Source organism: Ptychodera flava, chromosome 15, assembly GCF_041260155.1.
Source record: "Ptychodera flava strain L36383 chromosome 15, AS_Pfla_20210202, whole genome shotgun sequence".
Classification (NCBI taxonomy): Eukaryota; Metazoa; Hemichordata; class Enteropneusta; family Ptychoderidae; genus Ptychodera; species Ptychodera flava.
Window position 1 is genome coordinate 40,395,119 of NC_091942.1, and position 25,884 is coordinate 40,421,002.

General features: G+C 36.6%; 1 protein-coding gene across 1 annotated transcript in view; it reads right to left on the reverse strand.

Annotated features, from left to right (window-relative positions):
- LOC139152186 (glutathionyl-hydroquinone reductase YqjG-like) overlaps positions 1-25,884 on the reverse strand; it is a 39,637-nt gene that overhangs the window by 1,714 nt on the left and 12,039 nt on the right. Inside the window, exons 3-8 of the mRNA XM_070725306.1 lie at positions 23,254-23,326; positions 22,235-22,433; positions 13,784-13,877; positions 10,340-10,456; positions 3,816-3,932; positions 364-2,369 (exon numbers count right to left, since the gene is read on the reverse strand). Coding sequence (XP_070581407.1) covers positions 2,196-2,369; positions 3,816-3,932; positions 10,340-10,456; positions 13,784-13,877; positions 22,235-22,433; positions 23,254-23,326 — 774 coding nt within the window. The 3' untranslated portion in view covers positions 364-2,195. The remainder of the gene's footprint in view (positions 1-363; positions 2,370-3,815; positions 3,933-10,339; positions 10,457-13,783; positions 13,878-22,234; positions 22,434-23,253; positions 23,327-25,884) is intronic.

Sequence of the window (25,884 nt, forward strand, 5' to 3'; positions counted from 1 at the left end):
AGATTTGCATATTTCATCACAATTTGAACAAATCCAAGTTGGGTTATCCCTAGGGACCTGTATACCAAATATCAAAGCTGTCTGACCAGCGGTTATGAAGAAGAAGATTTTTACCAAAAACGCCTTTTTTGGCACTAATTTGCATATTTTTGGCAATGACAACTTCATTTGAACAAAATCTCATCTACAGCCCATCATCCATGTACACACCAAATATCAAGATGAAATGTGCAGCGGTTTTGGAGTTTTGATGTTGACGGACAGACATACAGACATACAGACATACAGACATACAGACATTTCCCTAGCCTATAAGAATAGCTTCCATTGCCATATATACATATGGCTATGGGAGCTAAAAACCTAAACGTAGAATAAAATCTTGATTATGGTACACAGAATCATGCAGCATAGATATTGACATGTAGAAAGGCATTACACTTTGGTAAGAGCAGATACAGTGTGTCATAAATTTTTGAATGACTAGCTCTTCCACTGTCTCTTGTGGGCCTACACTTGTAAGTTATTACATCTTGCATTCATTTCCATAAGTGTTACATGAAAGAATATGTACAGATATAACGTAACCCCATTGGGTGTTTTGACTCCTGCTAATATATTCCATGTTGCAAATGATTCAGTACTCTTCCAGGAGGCTGGTCACAAATTAAATTACTCTATTAGATGGAAATGCCATCTTTAAAATGACTACTTGATAAATGAATCTGATTGGAAATTCTGATTTTTGAATATCCCACACAACTTATGATGATATGGCTATGTTATAATCTTTGTCTACAAAACACATATCACACTTGAGTAGTTACTAAAATATATACAAATATAGTTTTTGGAAAAAATGTTACCCAAATACAGTGTTGTTCTTTTTGCAAGTACTTGCAATTGCAATTTTCTGATATAACAGTTTTATCATTTAAAGGAAACTACAAACTGAATGTCTAGTAACTGTTGATTCTCAATGCTCTTGTTGGATTAGCTATAAGGATTGACAATAAAAGCTTAGGCAGACAGTGTGATTGCTAGTTAGGTTGGAAGGCAGACAGTGTGATTGCTAGTTAGGTTGGAAGGCAGACAGTGCAATTGGTAAGTTAAGTTAGAAGGCAGACAGTGTGATTGGTAAGTTAAGTTAGAAGGCAGACAGTGCAATTGGTAAGTTAAGTTAGAAGGCAGACAGTGTGATTGGTAGTTAGGTTGGAAGGCAGACAGTGCAATTGGTAAGTTAAGTTAGAAGGCAGACAGTGTGATTGGTAGTTAGGTTGGAAGGCAGACAGTGCGATTGGTAAGTTAGGTTGGAAGGCAGACTGTGATTGGTAAGTTAGGTTGGAAGGCAGACTGTGATTGGTAAGTTAGGTTGGAAGGCAGACTGTGATTGGTAAGTTAGGTTGGAAGGCAGACAGAGTGATTGGTAAGTTAAGTTAGAAGGCAGACAGTGCAATTGGTAAGTTAAGTTAGAAGGCAGACAGTGTGATTGGTAGTTAGGTTGGAAGGCAGACAGTGCAATTGGTAAGTTAGGTTGGAAGGCAGACTGTGATTGGTAAGTTAGGTTGGAAGGCAGACAGAGTGATTGGTAAGTTAGGTTGGAAGGCAGACAGTGCAATTGGTAAGTTAAGTTAGAAGGCAGACAGTGTGATTGGTAAGTTAGGTTGGAAGGCAGACTGTGATTGGTAAGTTAGGTTGGAAGGCAGACAGTGTGCAGGTAAGTTAGGTTGGAAGGCAGACAGTGTGATTGGTAAGTTTGGTTGGAAGGCAGACTGTGATGGGTAAGTTCGGTAGGAAGGCAGTGTGATTGGTAAGTTAGGTTGGAAGGCAGACAGTGTGATTGGTAAGTTGAGTTAGAAGGCAGACAGTGCGATTGGTAAGTTAGGTTGGAAGGCAGACAGTGTGATTGGTAAGTTGAGTTAGAAGGCAGACAGTGCGATTGGTAAGTTAGGTTGGGAGGCAGACAGTGTGATTGGTAAGTTAAGTTAGAACGCAGACAGTGTGATTGGTAAGTTAGGTTGGAAGGCAGACAGTGTGATTGGTAAGTTAGGTTGGAAGGCAGACAGTGTGATTGGTAAGTTAGGTTGGAAGGCAGACAGTGTGATTGGTAAGTTAGGTTGGAAGGCAGACTGTATAATAGGTAAACTTGGTTGGTCATGATTAAGTTGACCAAAGTTTGTTAAGTTTCATCCTGTCTAAGTATTGATACTCTTTCTCGGTGATTTACGTCTTGGACTGGCAGATTCTGATGTCTTTCTTTTCTGTGTTGTAATGTTGTCCTCAATTTTGTCACGATCATGTGGACTGTTGAAATCCAGTTCTGGACCAATGGCGACAATACCATTTGGATTAATGCTTTTATGGCTTTGCTGCAAGCATGATATGAAGAAAGAATCTTTCATCAATGTAATACAAAATAACTTTAACATACAAGAAAATTTACATGCATTCTGTGTCTTTTGAAAGTCAGTCAGCCAGAAGGTTTCAAATTCATTATCCGGGTTCCAATTGGTGTATCATAGCAACGGAGAGAATGAAAAAATATTACTGTATTTCCCTATGTTCCTGAACATCAGCAAAAGTCTGACAGTTGTTGCTGTAAGTTATGGCAATGTAATACACCTGTGATAAGAACAGACTAAAATCAATGACCTGATTAATATTGGAAAGCTACTTAGCAAATTAATATGGCATGTCTGTATGAATCATAAAATTTAAAAAGTTGATAGAAACTAAAATCCCACAATGGAATACTGACAATATCAATATATTGTAAACTATAGCTTAGTAATTCCTGTATGATCAAAATTATATTCACTGAAGTTTTGGTCTGATTTTGTTTATTGCTCTGATGCTATTTACATTTGGTAATTTGAGAAATTCTTCACAATGTTAAAATCTTGTTAATCATGATATTTGGAAAAGTCAAAAATTACATTTGTTTGTGAAAATACTGTTACTTGAGTAACCTATAATATCTGTAATTATATTATAGCTTTGTCAATATCAGTGAATTTTGTGATGTCATTCCCCGAGATTATCACTGATAATGTATCTGATTATCCTGTATTGTGGTCCCAGATGTTTACTGCATCTACAAATTCACTGGCATTGCCAAAAATATCAAGTAATATATATTATAGCCCAAACATGGGACTATGTGCCTAAGGGTAGGTGACCATTTGTCATTTGCCCACATAAGGAGGGCAAATTGTCTCCTGCCTCAAGGGTACATAGTCCCTTGTTTGGGCTATTATAATGTTTTCATTACATGCCTCTCTTACTTAATTTTCATTCCAAATTTTTGTCTTTTCATACAAATGACAATTATATGCTTTATTCCATGTTAGATGATAATCTGTTGGAAAAAACCCATGATTTTCGTCATCAAACGGTGCATTGATATATTTAAATCACTGTTATGTGGTTTATCTAATTTGTTTGCTTAATTTTGTAAAAACAGTATTTTCTATGTAAAACATGTAATTTTATTATTTTTAAACCTCAAAGTTGTCATGTTGAAAATAGTTCCGTTCACTTTCAGTCAAATGATGACTAAGCTTGCAATGTCATCGACGAGGTACCATAGAATCCAAAGGGGGTGCAATGTTCGGTATTGAGGCATGTAATAATAGCAATAATGTAGTCCCTTCTCGGTCCATAATGGACTCAAGGGAACTTTGCACTCCATAATGTTCTTGGCTTGGCTTCACTTCGTACAGTTTGTTTTTGTCTATTATGGGCCAGGAGGGGGTACATTATTGCTTAGAATAACTTGACCTCGTAAGTTTTGTCAGGGAAAACTGTAACAATACCTGGTAGTGTTTCTGAATATGTTCCTGGTCTACAGTATCTGCAACATCACTAGTTTGATAGATGTCTCTGACAAAACCCCAAATGTTCGGATAATCTATGATTCGCTTCTTGTTACACTAAAAAGGGAAAAATGATAATATCATTGATATGACAAAGTTTCTACTGTGGCCTTGAAAAATAAATTTCATCAGTTTGTAGCAAGGAATTTAATAGTTATTAATAAAGGGACATAACAAAATTTGGGGAATCACTTGTAAGGTTTCAGCATGACTGCACTGTACTTAAACAGGAATTTTCCCTATAAAAGCCAGATTATCGTAAATCTATGCAAATAAAAAACAAGCAACCTAGCGGCCGATATAGCTCCGCTGTGTTTATGTAGAGAATAACTATTTTTGACACATGTTAATCGATGAAGAAGGTGGAAATCTTTGATAGCTCATTTCAATGGCCAGAAAAAAGTGGCTAAAATAAGCTGCAAAAATACACAATTGAAGACTTCATCATACTTTGAATATATCACATTGGATCATCCCTAAAGAACAGGTCAACCAAAGCTATCTGATGAGTAGTTTTTTGAGAATAAAATTTTCTGACCAAAAATGGCAACAATTGCCCCAAAAATAAAAATTGCAGATTTCATCATAATTTCAAAAAGACCAAATTTAGTTCATCTATAGAAACCTGTATACCAAATTTCAAAGCTGTTAGACCAGTACTTTTTGAGAAACACATTTTTTGACCAAAATGGAAAAAATTGCCCCAAAAATTCAAAATTGCAGATTTCATCATAATTTCAATAAATATCATTTAGTTCATCTATTGAAACCTGTATACCAAATGTCCAAGCTATGAGTAGTTTTGGAAATACACATTTTTTAACCAAAAATGGCAAAAATTGCCCCAAAAATACAAAATTACAGATTTCATCAGAAATTCAATATATATTACTTAGTTCATCTATAGAAACCTGTATACCAAATTTCAAAACTATTTGACCAGTTCTTTTTGAGAAATACATTTTTTGACCAAAAATGGCCAAAATTGCCTTTAAAATGCAAATTTGCATATTTCTGCACAATTTGAACAAATCTGAAAAAGATCATCCCTAGGGACATATGTACCAAATATCAAAGCTATCTGACTGGTAGTTTTGAAGAAGAAGATTTTTAAAGATTTTTTTACCATAAGTGACAAAAATTGCCTTAAAAATACAAATATGCAAATTTCACCACGATTTGAACAAATCTGACTGAAGTCACCCCAAGTAAACTGCATATCACATTTCAAAGCAATCAGACAAGCGGTTTCAGAGAAGAAGATTTTTTTACCAAAAACACCAAAAAATGCCCAAAAATACAAGTATGCAAATTTCACCACGATTTGAACAAACTGAAGTGAGGTCACCCCTAGTGAACTGCATATAAAATTTTAAAGCAATTGGACTTGCGGTTTCAGAGGAGAAGGCAATTGTTGACGGACGACGACGGAAAATCAACCTATTTGATAAGCTCCGCGTCGCTGACAGCGGAGCTAAAAAGCCACGCTACTGATTGGACATGCTATGTTTGGTCCGAGAATCCCATAATTTTGTCATGTTTCTGGCATTCATTGTCATTGAATCTTGCATATAATGTCTGTGAATATATAGTGACAGAACTTGAGTTAAAAATAAACTGAAAAAATACCATCAAGGACACTATGTGCTCACATTCTGTTTGAATTGGTGCATTCAAGAAATATTCAAACAAGAAAAACAAGACTGACAAAAGCAAATAAGGTCTGCAACTTAGGTACTTGTGGGTCATCATTAAAAGCATGCATATCAGCTTCTAGCAAAGGACAAGCAGATCCTGAATACATAAGCAAATGTCAACCAAAAAAATTAGCCTGAGAAGGCTTGACAAAATGAAAAGGTGGGAGAGTGGGGAAAAATACAGAGTCGGGAAAAAAGGTACAAAGAATCGGGTAAAAATCATCAATCTTCTAGACCCTACCCCTCCTGAATATCAAATGATCCACCCCATGGTATTGACCATGTTTACAATGGCCAGACGACAATAAATGTATACAATCTTGGGGATTTTTTTATTAATGCTATGAGTGCTATCATTTGAATGTAAACAGCACTTCAGTTAGTTACAGATAGTGAAATGCCTTCCACTATGGGGATGATTATGACATCTGGAATAATCCTGGATCCAAATTTCTCATCAGTTTTTGTGAGTCTTACATGGAAAAGTTGCAAAAATTGGTCCGCAATGAAAAAATTAACCTCAGCTTTGTTTTCTGAATCAAATTTTACTACAAATTAATACCAAATTTGACAAAATTATGTTCACAGCCTTCGAAACTGCGGTCTAACAACATATCCTGGGTTGGTGTAGGTCATTTTAAGGTCACAAACTGAGAAAATTACCTAAAATATACAAATTTGGGGGTTTCCCAACACTTTGAGCAGAAAATTCATCTAATAACATTCCTCGGGGCTTTTATACTACATTACAAAGCTATCAGACAAGTAATTTTGAGAACAAGCTTTCTTGACCAAAAATGACAAAATCGTCTTAAAAAATACCGCAATTATACGGTGTCGCTCAAATTTGATCAGAATTGGTATATACCAGTATGGGTACCAATGATCAACAATAAAAAGTTGTTTCTATCTGTTCAGTGGAGGAAAATTCTACGTTGATGTTATGACAATGATTTCTGCACAGTACAACCAGTAAAACAACAAGAAATATTTAAACCAGAAAAACAAGAATGACAAAAGTAATCAAGGTCTGAAACTTTAGGTACTGGAGGTCAACTTTAGCAACATGCATAGCAGAAACAAGCCCCTCGTAGTTTGAGTATAGACGGTCTTCCCCCCCCCCCCCCCCCCCCCCCCCCCCCCCCCCCCCCCCCCCCCCCCCCCCCCCCCCCCCCCCCCCCCACTGTCTAAAGTTTCAGCAGGTCTGTTAATATTAACAGTTCATAAACAATGACAGGAAATGACTCAAGATCAGTGGAGTTGGCCTGTTTCTTACTGGCATGCCATCACTCCTGCACATTTGCAGGATTTCACTTTTTCTTACCTCATTTGCACATTTTTGACACTGATGAGTTCATTTGAACAAATTCACATCTCAAACCCTGCATCTACCTGTACACCAAATACTGAGATGGTAGCTCTGGCGGTATGGGAGCCTTTGTGTGTGACGGACATACATCCGCACATACATACCCACAAATATACAGACATACAGACCGACTCATCGACTCATCATATAAGCTCTTTTTGGTATTCATATTCAAAACCAAATATGAGCTAAAAATACAAATTTCTATATTTCAGGACAATTTCCACATATCTAACTATTGTCACCCCTTGACATCTGCATACCAATATAAAAGCTGTCTATCCAGCGGCTATAAAAAGAATATTTTAAAATACTTTTTGACCAAAAATGACAAAACTTGCCCGAAATCAGTAATTTTTCTGATTTTGTCATAATTTCAACAATTTAGAAGGGTGGCACCCTTGCAAACATCCAACCCACTGTTGAGAGCAAGTAGGCTGGCAGTTTCAGAGAAGAATAATTTTTAAAGTAAAGTCAGAAATATAACCCCGAAATTCAGCAAAAATATAAAATTCAAGATATCTTCACACTGTTCATAAAACTGTATAAGGTTCCCCTAAGGTACTTGCACACAAATTTTCAAAGCAATCCAAACAGCGGTTTTTGAGTTATCTATTCTTGACCATTTTCACATTGTTAAAGCTCATTTGCATAATTTCGGCAATGCAAACTTCATTTGAGCAAAATCCTATCTGTAGCCCAGGATGCATCCACATAACAAATATCAAGCTAAAAAGTGCAGCCGTTTGCGAATTGTTGATTTGCATCGCGGTCCCGATGTTCCGTGTTGTAGTGCCTTTTAATCGTGGTCTCAACGTTCATGGTTGCAGATGATTTGCATCATGGTCCAGAATCATGTAATTTTGAGTGTTAAAATGAAGACAATTGGATACAAGATTGATCTGTTGATAGGTTATTCTTGTGCATGCAACCAACACTGGAGATTATAGCATTATAGAAAGCTTTGTTTTCGTAAAATGTGTAGCTAATAAAATTTGTCCGTGGCTAATAAAAATCTGAGACTATTAGCCACGGTGGCTAACAGCTTTCCAAACCCAGCACTAACACAGACTACCAATAAAAGTTTCAATATCATCAGTGAACCAGCTGGTTAATTAGCAAGTTTACTGTCCGGATTACTTGTAAAAAGCCTGTAATACTTTCCACACTGATGTATTATAAATGGCATTCTCACTGCAATGTTTTCGCTGGCCAAGCACTGCCCCTGATTCAAATCCGACTTGAAAAAATACGTGAGAACAGTTTCCAACACCCCTGTGCTGGCATCAATTTAGGACGGAGCCGAGGGATGGACCTAAGTCTGAGTTTCAGCTTATCTTCCGCGTTCGCAGCGCTTATGAACGCATGAAAAGTTACCAAGGTCGAAAAACAACCCCAAGTGGCAACTTTTGGGCATATTTTTGAGGTAAACTATGGCCTTTATTTAGTTGTCGCTAAGTTTAACCATGGTCCCTCCACAGACAATGGTTTAACCATGACAGCCGTGTCCTACGCAGCTGGATGAGGTAATAATTGGTCAGAAGAGGAAGTGGCTCTTTTGCTCACCATATGGTGATAAGAGATTATTTAGAAATTGATGGATGGCACTTCCAGAGACAATGCATTTAATCGAACAGCAGCAGCTAGACTTGCCTCCAGTCACCAGGCTTAGCTTGGCAGCTGAGTTAAGCTACTGGTTGGCCAAGCAACTCTGTGGCCAAGGCGTTCACCCAACAATCTACGCAACAATCTACCATTAGCCTGATGGTCTGCTGATGTTTAGTCCTTCAGTTTATTGTTATATCTTTTGATACTTATATGCCCATAAACTTGGAGCAAGTCTTGCAGCCAAAGCAGCAGTCAAGCCCCTGGGTTACTCCAACAGAAAAGGCGTATGGGCATGTGACCCCTGAATGGATCACTTTTTCACAAAAAATCCCTAAACATGGATCTATTTTTCATCCTTAAAACCTTAAACATGGGTTGATAATAAAGCAAAGGTCCTGTTCCCTAGGAAAACCTTCACATGCAACAGAATAAAGATGAAAATTTCCAGAAATTGTCAAGCAAAATGCCTGACAAGGAGTCATATTTTTGGAATATTCATGGTAGATGTTTTCAAATCAGGCAGCCCACATCCATATGAAAATATAAAGAGTACCGTCACCCCCAGTGTTTTTGCTAAGGCCGGTAAGCAGGTAAATGTTACTGGGGTTCCCCAGTCATTTTACCAGGGTTCACCTTGGTATATCAATAGTATCAAATAGGGAGACAGCAGCAGAGTTACCAGGGTTGCAAATCGTTTACCAATCTTCCCCAACCTTATTTATTTATTTATTTATTTATTTGTCATTCATATACAGGCCGATATTTCAGTGTCCAACACTGTTCTTCCAATATCTCCTGTCATGCAAGATGTACAAATCAAAAACCACAACAATTAAGAGAAAATTTACACCAACAGATAAAAATGAAAAGACAACACAATAAAACAAGAACAAATAACTTACATAAAAGCACCAAAACACAAACACACACACAAAATCACTCACTCAAACACTCACTCACTCACTCACTCACACTCACACAAAGTTAAAAGTGTACAACCTTAAGCTTATATTTAAAGGTCGCCAAACTAGGAGCCGATCTAACTTGAGTAGGCAGACTATTCCATATGCAAGCACCATAATATGAAAATGCTCGCTTGCCATATTCAGTTTTCACTTTATGAATGTAAATATTGCCGTTACTAGCATGTCTCGTATTGTGACTATGTATGGAATTTGAAAGATTGAACATTTCTGTCAAATAACTTGGCGCACTATTATTAATGACTTTATAGGTTAGCAAAAAACAATGATCCCCCCACCGGGGTAGTCAAGGGACCAAAGAGAGGCCCTGAGCAGTGTCACTGAAAAATAAAAACCATGAAGACAAAATCCAAAGATATCATTGGCCACAATGTCGGAAGTAGTTGGGGAAGGAAGACCATGCCATTCTTTGATGAACTTTGTGAAATCCTGAGTGATCAATTGGCGATAAATGCATAAGCCATTTTCGTTGTTCCCGTGATGCCCAACATAACCGTAGAGGGCGTTTAGGTCAGTGTTAGTTCCAAAACAAAGATCTAAACTTGACCGTGTGGACACACAGTTTCCTCGGGCTAATCCCCTAAATTTGCAGTGTCGACACAGACCCTGCAACACCCAAGAGACTCACAGTGAGAACAAGACTATAGTTTACAGTTTTGGCATCTGTTTGTGAAAGTTGCACACATTCTAATGCCACATTATTTCTGAAAACTTTTATTAAGATTTGATACTTTCCCATAACCAGAACTTGATGTAATATAGATGACTAAATCTCAAAATAATTTCTGGGACTAACTATTGACTTACCTTGAAATGTCCAACATAAACCGTATCAAATCTAACCAATGTTGTGAACAAGCGAATATCTGCTTCAGTCAGTGTGTCACCAGTTAAATATCGTGACTTTGAAAGAATTTCCTCAACCTGCAATGATGGCAATTAAATTGTGATGTAGAATTGGTTATGATGAACACACAACAACTGGATCAATCACTTCAAAATGTTAATGGTATTAATAATATTATATAGGGCTCAGCCCTTGTTGTCGCGCCAGGGGTTAAGATTGGCAATGTTATTTGCATTGATTCATGATAAACTGTAATTGTTACTTTATAAACGTTTATATGACAACTATGCCCAGTTTCCCTCTGATGAAAGCAGTTCACGTACTTACACGACGTCAAACCCTGCAGCAGGGCAGGTATAGATCTTCTGTAGCGTGTAAAAATTTTGGACAAAAATTGGCAATTTTTACAACGATAACAGCCTATTGCGCTAAACAAGGGACGTATTATGCAATAATTATCATTGCAATGGTAACCGCACTGCCCGCCTTCCACTTGCAAGCTGAAAACTATAGCGTTCCGTCTAAAAACTTGCAATTTTTGAATCTAATTATTGCCACAGGGGGCGCTCTTCTATAATTCAATCCCAGCATTCTTTGCGTATGCCCCCGTTCATATGCACGACAGTTTTCTCCGTTTATCTATATCAACGATACTTTGTATCAGCGACAAGGTGTATAATAACATTTACTAACTAATAAAAGAGGTATATTTTATAAAAGGCATGTTATATCATGGTAATTTGTTTCGTATTTGTTTATTTACGAGTACTCAAAAAAAAAACATGGCGGCGCCCATGAAAGAAGGGTACACTTCCGGTTACTCGCATTGTATATTATGAATAAGCGCATGCGTAGTCAGTAAGCCGCTGGCGCGACTATTAATGAGGGAAATTAACATATCCACCGTCCCTTCATGCATTGTGGAGGCACTGTGACATGTTCAATTACATTCCAATTTTTTTTCACAGGTCATGTGTCTTGTTGATTTTTATGATGCTGGTCATCAAAATATCCTGAATGGTTTGTGTTTATCCACAATAAAATGAATTGCAATTGGTAAATAAATGTTTCCTCAGATCACCGATTAATTATTTGTTGAACCTTAGATGAAACCATAGTGGATGGCTTATGTGTCCGTCCCCAGGTGTAGTGCAGGAGTAGGGGTGTCTTGGTCTCAGCACTGGTTTCATGTTGACAGGGATTGCTCATTAATCCCATTTTTATGTCTTTTCTATGCTGTCCTTTCAAGTGTGGTGATGATTGCCGTGTCGACGTTGACTGTGACACGCCTTCTCATGTACTGCCAACAGTACTTGTGAAACGACATTGTTAAAATAACACCAACACCAATCAATAAGTACTGTGTCTGTTATCTGGAACTGTGCTTTTTAATCTGTGTGATCTCCTTATGTTTTATCTGTACACCACAACACATTTTATTTTTATATTGGATTAATGAATGATAATAATACTATTAATGTTATAAATTACTGTACCATTATCATCGTCCACTTTGTTATGAAGCAAAAATACAGCAATTATACAGTGTCGCTCAAATTTGATCAGAATTGGTACATAACTATCAACAATAAATGTTTTTTCTATCTGTTCAGTGCGGGAAAATTCTACGTTGATGTTATGACACTGATTTCTGCACAGTACAACCAGAAAAACAACAAGAAATATTCAAACAAGAAAAACAAAAATGACAAAAGTAAATAAGGTCTGAAACTTTAGGTACTGGAGGTCAACTTTAGTAACATGCATAGCAGAGAATGTTTCAACCATGGATGTATACAAAATAGACATACATGGTTTGAGCAGGTCTGTTAATATGTCACAGTTCATACTGTTAATATGTCACAGTTCATAAACAATGACAGGAAATGACTAATAAGATGTTTCAGTTACTGCCACCACTCCCACACATAATAGGTACCCTGCATACAAATAGGTTAAAGGTCAAAAACCTATTACTCAGATGTGTGGGCTGTTTCAGTTACTGCCACCACTCCTGCACATTTGCAGGATTTGCCCTTTTTCTTACCTCATTTGCATATTTTTGACACTGACATGATCATTTGAACAAATTCACATCTCAATCCCTGCATCTACCTGTACACCAAATACTGAGATGGAAGCTTTGGCGGTATGGGAGCCTTTGTGTATGACGGACATACATCCAAACATACATACCAACATACATACATATAGACATACAGACGCCATCTACTCACCATATAAGCTCTTTTTGGTATTTATATACATACCAAATATGAGCTAAAGAACTTTGAGAAAATGTTTGTACTAAAGGCAGGAGAAAATGGCCATTTTCATTATCCAAATTCGTTTTTGCACTGTTTTCGCAATGTGCAGTTACTCTGTCACCAAATGATCATGTGATATGATTGTCTACTTCAAGTGGAATTTCCAGAGAATCAAATGGTGCCTTAAATAGATATTTTGTGAAAATGAAACTTCATATATCATATATTATAGCCCAAACATGGGACTATATGCCCGAGGGTAGGTGACTGTTTGCCTGATGTAAGGAGGGCAAATGGTATCCTGCCCCGAAGATACATAGTCCCTTGTGTGGGCTATAATGATTTTATTACATGCCCCTCTTACACAGTTTTCATTTAAAATATTAAGGTTTTTTGGCAAAAGATAATCAAATGCTTTATTTCCATCTTAGACAAAAATCTGTTAAAAATGGAGCCATTTTCATCATTGAATGGCGCATTGATATTTGTGCAGTTTATCTTTTTTTTTAACAAAATTTTCCTAAAATCCGATTTCATGCAAAACATGAAATTTCAACATTTTTACATCCAAAAGTTGTTAATTTGAAAATAGTTCCAGTCCACTTTCAGTCAAGTGATGACTATGCGGCCTGTGACATCATCGATGACTTACTATTGAATCCTAAGGAGTGCGTGACATTCGATATACAAGGCATGTAATATGTATGATTATTTGTGAACTAGATCACCAGCACTACCAGCTTGGCCAGAGATGCAATTATGTTTTTTCCCTTGTGCATTTGGTACAACTCAACACTGTCAATGTGAAAGGTCACACATACAAACACTGTGTGTATTGTGCAGCCATGAACTTGAGCAAAAAGACAGGAAATCATCCATTTCCATGGTTTGTTGACCACTACAATGGCAGTAGTGATCTTTGTCAACCATTACTGGTACATCTTCAAAATCATCAAAATTTATCAACCTGGACCCTGCTTGGTGGGTGAACATGTACACATAATGGAGGAGTAGTTAGTGTCTATCATTATAAGAATTAATGTTGGCCAAAATCAAAATCAAAAGATGTATTTTTGTATGACGGCAGTTCACTAATTGCACTATTACGTCAAACAATTGATTTAAGTTGATACCAACCTTATCGAGGGCATCAAATAGAAGAGTGACTGCACTGTCATATGCTTCTTGCTTGGTTGCAAATCCACAACGATAAACACCATTATTGATGTTTCTGTTGAAAGACATGAATGAATCATGCTGAGGTACAGGACTTTTCCTTGGTCAGTTTTGCAACTTTCCAAAACTTATGGTTGTTTAACTGACTGACAAACAGTCAAAATACTGATCCTTTGCTGCTGCAATTCAGAATTCATAAAGCCTGTTTTTTGGCACTGATTGAATCACACACTAATGAATGTTTATGATATTCAAGCAGGCTTTTCCAATATATTACAGTACAAATGAAGATAGTCACACGCAAATTTTGCATTAACTCAATACTCTCCACAGATACCTGGAAAGGCTACTCTTTTCTTCTGTCTCTGTTCAAATAAAACATAGGGCCAAAGTCCCTGAAGCTACTATAGACATGGATACAAAATTAAGTATTTCCTGACTGTATGAAATTATCTCACTAAGGTCATCCTAGGGACATGTAAACCAAATATTAAAGCTGTCTGACCAGCGGTTTTGAAAAAACAAGCGACTCAACAGTTGACAGAGCTCTGCTGTGTTATGTAGAGAATAACCATTTGTGACACATGTATTGATGAAGAAGGTGGATATCTTTGATAGCTCATTTCAGGATGGCCTGACCAAAAATGGAAAAAAATTCCGTAAAAATACAGATTTGCATATTTCATCAGACTATATTAGTCTATAATAGCAAATAAACGAGAGTTAATTACATTCTAATTAAAGTAAACAAGACTTGCTTAAATCAAGATTTACGTCATAATAAAACAGCATATCTGTCAGGTTATAAAGAATCTTGAGCTGGTTATCTTTTAATATCAGTATTTTCATCCTATTAACCAAGCACATTTTAACTTTTAAATTAACATTGTAAGTAAGTTCTGTTGAATAAGTTGAGACTGTACGTACTCAGAGAAAGCACACTGAAGAGACAAATGTTTGTAACTTAAGAAGTTCAAGGTCATCAAAAGCATTATAAGGAATCATGTTACACTTTCATTGCACTGTTTATACAGATTGCATAATTGCTATAAATAGCACGAGGAATCTTACAGCCCAGCTTTACCATAAAAACCCTATCACTTTGACCACTCTTTGAATTGACCACTCTATTTTTTCCTCAAAAAGTAATTTTATTTTATCCTTACCAAGTCAACCATAAATGGAAATTAGAACTTTCTCTATCTCTATTTATTGACCACCCTATCATGACAAACTATTATGAGCAATTTCTTTTAGATAACATAAATGGTGGTTCAGAATATATCAAAGTTAGGATTCAGGAAAGTTGCCTTTACATGTTTTAATCCTCCAAGATGGTAAGCATTTCACTATGAACTGTCAAAAAAAGTTGAACTTTTTGATAATTCCACACTAAAATTATTTTGGCTTTGATGATATCCTAATTAATTCAATTATTTAAAATCATATTAATTATTTTTTTCTGGGTGAATTGATAGGGTTTATACAGTACAAGAATTACATACAATGTAAGTCAAATTTTGACAAAAAATGACAAAAAAATTCCTTAAAAATACACATTTGCATATTTCATCACAATTTGAACAAATCTAAGTTGGGTTATCCCTAGGGACCTGTATACCAAATAACAAAGCTGTCTGACCAGCGGTTATTAAGAAGAAGATTTTTTACCAAAAACACCTTTTTTGGCATTAATTTGCCTATTTTCAACAATATCAAAAAATGAAAAAAAATACTTTCTCAAAATCATATTTTTCATCTACACAACAAATATCAAATCAGTAAGTACTGCGGTTCTCAAGATATTTGAGTGGACGGACGCCTCACAAACGGACATACATACATACATACATACAGACTGACGACGGACGCCGGACGGATACCCATCCCAATAGCTTCTATAAACTATAGTCTATAGTAGCTAAAAACTGATGATTGACACTAACTAGAAAACTTATTGCAATATATAAAAATAGCGTCAATGACACTGTAGCTCCCATCCTGGACTATTTAGTGTTTGTTCTCTGGTCAGATATTTGAACATGTGTGAAAGGGATAAAGTGCATGAAGTGAAAATACTTTAAATGAAATGTACTGGAGACAGTGAAATATGTTTAATGTAATTATTCAGAATATAAAATGGAAAAAATACAGAATTAGATATATCGAATACTGTGATACAACCATTAACTCAACAAGTCATTTCCAATGACATAGTCCCCACTTGTAATAGGAGTATTAGTCTTGATGGGGCAGGAAAATGTGGTCATTAAGAAGTATCACTGGAGTGTATATGTTGAGATCTATGGGCACATAGGTCTATGTCGTTGTTCCCAATTTGAAACACATGAGGCATGTCTAAGTTATGGTTCTAAATCAGGGAAAAAAGACCAGACCTCTAGCAGTATTGGCCAGCCAAGAAATACATATGCGCATTATAAATGAGGTACAAGATGTGACATCTTAAGGTCTAATACCCTATCAAAATTGGAGGGTATACAACTTGTGGTTACTGAGATATGCATATATATGTATAATCAAGGTCAAAGGTCATCGAGGTCACATGACATTTTGAAAAAAAAAAATTATATTGCTAATTAATCCCTATATGCCAAAAAATCAGATCTCTAGCTCTATTCGCTTGCCCAGAATTAGATGTGTACATAATTAATGACGTAAAGCATGTGTTGTCATAAGGTCTCCCATCCTACTAAATACAAAGGACATAGCACTTGTGGTTATTTATTGACATAAACATATATTTTAGGTAAAAGGTCATCGAGGTCACATGACATTTGGTCAAAAAATTTCTCTCCTATAGTTATCCCTATATACCAAAAATCAGACATCCAGCTCTATTGGCTTGCTCAGAATGAGATATGTGCATAATTATTGAGGTACAGTATGTGGTGTCATAAGGTGTCCAATCATACCAAATATGAAGGGTGTAGCACTTGTGGTTACTGAGTTATGGACAAATATGTATATTTGAGGTCAAAGGTCACCGAGGTCACATGATATTTTGTCAAAAAAATTGTATTGCTAAGTTATCCCTATATACCAAAAATCAGACCTCTAGCTCTATTGGCTCGCTCAAAATTAGATATGCGCATAATTAATGAGGTACAATATGTGGCGTCATAAGGTGTCCCATCATACCATACATGAAGGGTGTAGCACTTGTGGTTACTGAGTTATGGACAAATATGTATATTTGAGGTCAAAGGTCACCGAGGTCACGTGACATTTTGTCAAAAAAATCGTATTGCTAAGTTATCCCTATATACCAAAAATCAGACCTCTAGCTCTATTGGCTCGCTCAAAATTAGATATGCACATAATTAATGAGGTACAATATGTGGCGTCATAAGGTGTCCCATCATACCATACATGAAGGGTGTAGCACTTGTGGTTACTGAGTTATGGACAAATATGTATATTTGAGGTCAAAGGTCACCGAGGTCACATGATATTTTGTCAAAAAAATTGTATTGCTAAGTTATCCCTATATACCAAAAATCAGACCTCTAGCTCTATTGGCTCGCTCAAAATTAGATATGCGCATAATTAATGAGGTACAATATGTGGCGTCATAAGCAGTCCCATCATACCATACATGAAGGCTGTAGCACTTGTGGTTACTGAGTTATGGACAAATATGTATATTTGAGGTCAAAGGTCACTGAGGTCACGTGACATTTTGTCAAAAAAATTGTATTGCTAAGTTATCCCTATATACCAAAAATCAGACCTCTAGCTCTATTGGCTCGCTCAAAATTAGATATGTGCATAATTAATGAGGTACAATATGTGGCGTCATAAGGTGTCCCATCATACCATACATGAAGGCTGTAGCACTTGTGGTTACTGAGTTATGGACAAATATGTATATTTGAGGTCAAAGGTCACTGAGGTCACGTGACATTTTGTCAAAAAATTGTTTTGCTAAGTTATCCCTATATACCAAAAATCAGACCTCTAGCTCTATTGGCTCGCTCAAAATTAGATATGTGCACAATTAATGAGGTACAATATGTGGCGTCATAAGCTGTCCCATCATACCATATATGAAGGGTGGTAGCACTTGTGGTTACTGAGTTATGGACAAATATGTATATTTGAAATCAAAGGTCATCAAGGTCACATGACATTTTGTCAAAATATCCGAGATATCTGCGTGAACGGATGGACTCACGGATGGACGAACAGACGGACATGACCCAATCTATAAGCTCACTGGACTTCATCCGTGGGGACTAAAAATTGTGTCACTGCATCCTTTTTGCAATATGAATACGATGAGAAACTAAATTTTTATTTTTTGTGGCCTTATACATGGGAGTCTATGGAGATCTGCCTTATACATAAGAGTCTATGGACGTGTAAACTAAAAATATGCAAATTTCACCACGGTTTGCCCAAATTTGGGAAAGGTCACTCCTTTGCACTTCCATACCAAGTTTCAAATCAATCAGACTTGTGGTTTCAGAGCAGGAGATTTTTTGACCAAAAATGGGAGAAAATTACAAAAAAATTCATGAAAAATAGCAAATCCAAGATACTGACCCAAGATGCGCACAATCATTTCATGTCAGCCCAAAGTACTTACATGCTAATTTTTCATGTAATCTGCTCAGTGGTTATTGAGTTTTTTCAATTTTGACTGTTTTTACATTTTTTCACTTAATTTGCATATTTTTGGCAATGACAACTTCATTTGAACAAAATCTCATCTACAGCCCATCATCCATGTACACACCAAATATCAAGATGAAATGTACAGCGGTTTTGGAGTTTTTGATGTTGACGGACAGACATACAGACATACAGACATACAGACACACAGACATACAGACATACAGACATACATACATACATACAGACATTTCCCTAGCCTATAAGAATAGCTTCCATTGCCATATATACATATGGCTATGGGAGCTAAAAATAGCGTCAAGGACACTGAAGCTCCTCAAGTGTGAGGCCAGTTGAAGTAGTTGGTTGTTGGTAAGCAGTAATTGACTTGGAGGCATGGGGTTGGGATATGGGATACACAAGATTTGTGTTAGATACATTTAATTGTATATACGGCATGATTTGGCGCATTAATATAAAAATAAGTTGCATACATTAACACCAATCTATCCTGATGGAGTATGTGGCGGTTTATTATTAGGCGACTAGTAAAGTGAGTAAGCGCCATTTACTGCATTGGAATGCAGGAGAGCCACCGTAATTTCTCTGTCAGCACTCTAATGAAAATTGCTTCATTGTGTTTTTCAACATTTAAATTTGTAGTATACAAGTGAATTGCATTTTCACATTGATCTGCTTGACCAGAAAATTCATCAGCCTTTTGCTGAAGTAGGTTTATATCTTCTTGTGTATATTGGCCAACTCTGAGACGATTAAGTAATTCTGCAAAATGTTTACCATCTTTCTGTCTGCACAGGCGCAATAGAGAAATAAATATGCAAAAAAGATGAAAGGCTACAGTAGTATTTGTGAAATTGAGCTCAAAGGTCATCGAAGTCATGTGACATTTTGTCAAAAAAATTGTATCCCATAGTTATCCCTACACACCAAAAATCAGACCTCTAGCTCTATTGGCTTGCCCAGAATTAGATATGTGCATAATCAATAAGGTACAGGATATGGCACCATACGGTCTTCCATCATAGCAAATGTGAAGGATGTAGCACTTGTGGTTATTGAGTTATGGCCATATATATATATTTGGGTTCCAAGGTCAGCCAGGTCACATAATATTTTGTCAAAAAAAATTGTATCTCATAGTTATCCCTATATACCGAAAATCAGACTTCCAGCTCTATTGACTGGCCCAAAATTAGATACATGCATAATTAATGAGGTACAGGATGCGTCATCATTAGGTGTCCCATCATACCAAATATGAAGGGTGTAGACCTTGTGATTACTGAGTTATGAAGAAATATCTATATTTGTTGAGGTCAAAGGTAATTGAGGTCACGTGACATTTTGTCAAAAAAATTGTATCCCATAGTTATCCCTATATACCAAAAATCAGACCTCCAGCTCTATTGGCTTGCCCAAAATTAGATATGTAAATAATTAATGAGGTACAGGTTGTGGCGTCATAAGGTTTCCCATCATACAAAATATGAAGGGTGTAGCCCTTGTGGTTACTGAGTTATGGACATATATGTATATTTGGGGTCAAAGGTCATCAAGGTCACATGATATTTTGTCAAAAAAATTGTATCCTATAGTTATCCCTCCATACCAAAAATCAGAACTATAGCTCTATTATTAAGCCCAGAATTAGGTATGTGCATTATTAACACAGGAAGTGGCTGGTCATGTGACATTTTGTCGAAAAACTTTGCTCCCATAGTTTTCTCTATGTACCAAAAACACATTGAAGTTGACAGCCAGTTAGAGTGAAATCCGATCAAGCTGCAAAACTTAATTAGCCAAGGTATTGTGTATCAGCGATTTTAGGACATTAACAGCTGGGCTTGATGTGGTCTTGTTTATATCTTTAATCAGCTACACCTCTCAGTTACACATCACACCAGGGCCACTCCACTGTACGCCAGACAGAGAAACATAAACAAATCACTACACTTTGCAATGTCATGTATCTTTCTTTTTTATTCGTGATGAACAAATGAGCTTGAAAGTTCAGGAAGGTTTTGAAATTTTCGCTTGTCCAGTCTCAGTGAATCTACATATTAAACAATTTTGGGAATTCCTGACAATTGGACACAATGATAAGTTATCTGTTGCTTACAACGGTCTAATCATTGCAATCCTAGTTCTTACAGATGAATCGAATCATGAAATACTGTAAGGGAACATTGTCATCACAGTATACCTCAAAAACAGAACGAAAGAGAAAGTACTAGAGCTGTTGCAACTTTAAAAATACCTTAAAGCTAAATAGTAAATATTTATTTGTCTAAATAATAGTGAAAAATTTGTCTAAATGGTATAAATGAAATGAGCTACAAGTAATAGAACACATCATAATCATGTTTGCTAGTGTTGCAGTGAAAAGGATGCCTTGTAACAAACTGTCTTATTTTACGTTTTATTAGAATCGTTATGTTGAAAAGGTTCTTGCAGTGCACCATTGAGTCCAATCAGGAACTCCACAAATACATTTACAAATGTATTTTGAACATGTAAGTTTATATGATGCTGGTCTAGCCGGTCAATTCCCAAAGCTACCTGAACTTTCACGCTCACTTGTTCATCACAAATAAAAATGAAAGATACATGACATTGCAAAGTGTGGTGATTTGTTTTTATTACACCTCACTCATTCAGCGTGCACTGCCATTGGTTAAACACGACTCACATGACATGTAAAAGAACGTGATGATGCCCTCTGCGAATGTGATGATGCCCTCTGCGAACTTGATGATGCCCTCGGCATTTGATATTACATGGATGACGTCATTTTACTTACTGCGCATCCTTTCTGCGCAAAACAAATTGTCGTTCGCTTGTTGTACTTTGCAGTTGGCAACTTATGGCTGCGAAACGTCATGCAGAGCTGTCACCGGCACAGTTAGACGATATTTTGATGCAGGTAAACAGCAAACGAACGAAAATGGCAACAAGGAATGCAATTTCTGTGTTCAGCGACTATACAAGCAACAAATTTGGATACGCCACCGAGGAGATCGGCAAACTTTTACGCTGAGGTTCGGACTCAGAAGGCGAACTGTACTTGAAGAAGTCTTTGTGTTTTGTTTCTTTGCATGTTTGCTTGTTCGGTGTAATAAAAATAATAACACATGAGAGCTTGGCAAGATCACGATTTTTTGCCTGCCCTCGGGCTGGTGGTCATGATCGAAATACTGATGATGCCCTCGCCTACGGCTCGGGCATCATCAGTATTTCGATCATGACCACCATCCCTTGGGCAGGCAATAAATCGTGATCTTGCCCTCGCTCTCATGTGTTATTATTTAAATGTTTCTCTGTCTGACATTCATGGAGTGGCCCTGGTGTGTTGTGTAACTGAGAGCATGTAGCTGATTAAAGATGTAAACAAGACCACATCAAGCCCTGCTGTGTTAATGTTGTAAAAATCGCAGATACACATCTACGGAAGCTAGTTGGCCAAATCTTGACAGAAGGAAGTCTTGACAGAAGGAAGTAAAAGTTGACGCCGCCATTTCTAGTTTTCAATTCTAATAGCTCCTCAGTATATAAAACTGAGGAGCTAAAAATCATAGAATGTTGTTGCAGTTTTGAAATTTCACAATGGTACATCTGGAAAAAGTGAGCGAACACAAATTTTATGAATGCTAACAAAAATAGCCTTATGTATTTATGCATTTTACATGATACAAAGTATCAAAGTTCCATATAACATTCCTGCAATGTAAATCAAATAAATACTGGAGTTTAACCTACGGATAAATCCAGCCATTGAGTTCGTCTATCTTCTCTCGCAATGCCTCTGGATACAAATCTAAATTCTTCTGTTCTTCTGTTTCACAGTATTCATTGAATTCAGTGTTGAACATTCGTATGATTTCTGAAGACTCATTGTTGACAATGGTGTGTGTTTCTTTGTCCCATAATACTGGCACAGTGATATTACCTTCATACCCTGCAAAATTCATTTAATGTCAGTATACAAAATAACATTCTATTCATCAAGCAATGAGCAAAATTGAACCCTACAATCCACAGCAATAGCATTCTATATGCCAATTTGTTTGACTGCATAGGGCACTACACTCACCACCACTGCACTGGCTATAATCAAACTGCGTGGGTGGAGGGACGGTGCAGTGATTGTACACTTGCTTCTCAAACCACTTCACTGGCTTCTCAGACTTTGACTACACTTGCTACTCAGATGACTACACAGGCTAAACAATTAACGACTGAAAACTGGCAGCTCAAACTACTATACTTGACTACTAAATCCATTACACTGGCTCACCCAATCATTACACATCCTGGCTACTCAAACTACCACACCAGCTTCTCAAACTACTAAATGGCTATTAAAACATTACACTGGCTACTCAAACAGTTCACTGGATAATCAAATCATTACACTAGCCACTCAAACTTGCTACTAAAAACAACTAAACTGGCAACTAAAACTACACTGGCTGATCAAACCATTACACATCCTGGCTACTCAAATCACTACGTACTGGCTTCTCAGATGACTACGTTGCTGGCTACTCTGTGAGATGACAAAACTCATTTCATTGGCTCCTCTAACCACTAAACTGGTTATACTCAACCTACAGTGGCTACTCAACCACTATGCAGGTTTCTCAGACAACTACACTTACTATCAAACCATCACATTGACTTCTCAGACGACTTCACCTGACTTTGTACTTAATGACACTGGTTTTACTTTCATTACTATCAACCCTTCACAATAAAAAAATAACTCAATTTCCTACCTTCATTTGCTTTCTTGTATATTTCTTTCAGATAAGAAGCATTATTTAAAGTGTCCAGGCTGCACTTCGGTTTCTGTTGATAGAAATTTCAAACTCATGTCGGTAGAAAGGTTGAAAGATAGAATCTAAAAACATAGGGCCAAAGTCCCTGAAGCTACTATAGACATGGATACAAAATTAAATATTTCCTGACTGTATGAAATTATCTCACTAAGGTCATCCTAGGGACTTGTAAACCAAATATTAAAGCTGTCTGACCAGCGGTTTAAAAAAAACCCAAACAAGCGACTCAACAGTTGACAGAGCTCTGCTGTGTTATGTAGAGAATAACCTTTTGTGACACATGTATTGATGAAGAAGGTGGATATCTTTGATAGCTCATTTCAGGATGGCCTGACCAAAAATGGAAAAAAAAAATCCGTAAAAATATGCATTTGCATATTTCATCACAATTTTAACAAATCTAAGTTGGGTTATCCCTAGGGACCTGTATACCAGATAACAAAGCTGTCTGACCAGTGGTTATGAAGACGAAGATTTTTTACCAAAAATGCCTTTTTGGCGCTAATTTGCATATTTTCAACAATATCAAAAATTAAATAAACATAGGGCCAAAGTCCCTGAAGCTACTATAGACATGGATACAAAATTAAATATTTCCTGACTGTATGAAATTATCTCACTAAGGTCATCCTAGGGACCTGTAAACCAAATATTAAAGCTGTCTGACCAGCGGTTTTGAAAAAACAAGCGACTCAACAGTTGACAGAGCTCTGCTGTGTTATGTAGAGAATAACCTTTGTGACACATGTATTGATTAATTAATAGCTCATTTCAGGATGGCCTGACCAAAAATGGAAAAAAAAATTCCGTAAAAATACGGATTTGCATATTTCATCACAATTTTAACAAATCTAAGTTGGGTTATCCCTAGGGACCTGTATACCAAATAACAAAGCTGTCTGACCAGTGGTTATGAAGAAGAAGATTTTTTACCAAAAACGCCTTTTTGGCGCTAATTTGCATATTTTCAACAATATCAAAAATTAATAAAAATATTTTCTCAAAATCATATATTTTATCCACACAACAAATATCAAATCAGTAAGTACTGCAGTTCTCAAGATATTTGAGTGGACGGACGCCTCACAAACGGACATACATACATACATACATACATACATACATATTGACAGTGCACGCCGGATGGATACCCATCCCAATAGCTTCTATAGACTATATTAGTCTATAGTAGCTAATAAACGAGAGTTAATTACATTCTTATTAAAGTAAACAAGACTTGCTTAAATCAAGATTTTCGTCATAAACAAGTCATCGTTGATGACAAAGTCCCCACTTGTTAATGGGTACTTTGATTACAGGTCCTCAGAGAGGATAGAGTAGTCTTCATCAGGTCTGTGATAAAAATACTTTGATACAGATGGTACTCAATGGCCAAGAATGAGTTCCATGGTGATGAAAACATAAAACCAATGTAGGCCACTATCCTAAAGGTCATTAAATGAGTCAACTGGGAATTAGTTGACAGGATGTTGCAAAACATTTTTTCATACTATCCTAACACGTCATGTCTGAGTTACGGCTCAGTACATGAGAAAATCTTAACAAAATCACGCCATGCAGCGATATTTGATCTTACTGTTTAAAATATCAACAAGTATATGTATGACATAAGTCAATGTCCAGGTACAAACTTTGAATAAAATCAGTTGAGACTTGCCAGAGTTATGGCTCTCGACATGAAAAAAACCATAACAAAATTGCCACCATGTGGCCATATTGGACCATATTGAGAAACAAATCGACGTAGTACTACATATGTATACTATAAGTCAATGTCTTTGTACCAACTTTGAATAAATTTGCTTGATACATGTCTGAGTTATGGTTTAGGACATGGAAAATCGTAAAAAAATGGCCACATCGCAGCCATATTGGATCGTATCACAAAACAAATCAATGTGCATATGTATGGCATAGGTCAATGTCCTTGTACCAACTTTGAATAAAATCAGATGAGATATGCCTGAATTATGGCTCTGTACACGAAAAAATCGTAACAAAATGGCCGCACAGCAGCCATATTGGATCATATCACAAAACAAATTGACGTGAATATGTATAACATTGGTCAATGTCCTTGTACCAACTTTGAATAAAATCGGTTCAAACATGTCTGAGTTATGGCGCTGTACATGAAAAAATTGTAATAAAATGGCTATCTGGCGGCCATATTTGATTGTATCATAAAACAAATCGACATGCATATATATGACATAGATCAATGTCCTTGTACCAAGTTTGAATAAAATCGGTTGAAACATGCCTGAGTTATGGCTCTGTATATGAAAAAAATCGAAATAAAATGGCCGCCTGGCGGCCATATTGAATTGTATCACAAAACAAATGAAGTTAGATATGCATGACATAGGTCAATGTCCTTATACAAAGTTTGAATAAAATCGGTTGAGATATGCCTGAGTTATGGCTCTGTACATGAAAAAATCGTAACAAAATGGCCGCCTGGCGGCCATATTGAATCGTATCACAAAACAAATTGATGTGCATATCTATGACATTGGTCAAAGTCCTTGTACCAACTTTGAATAA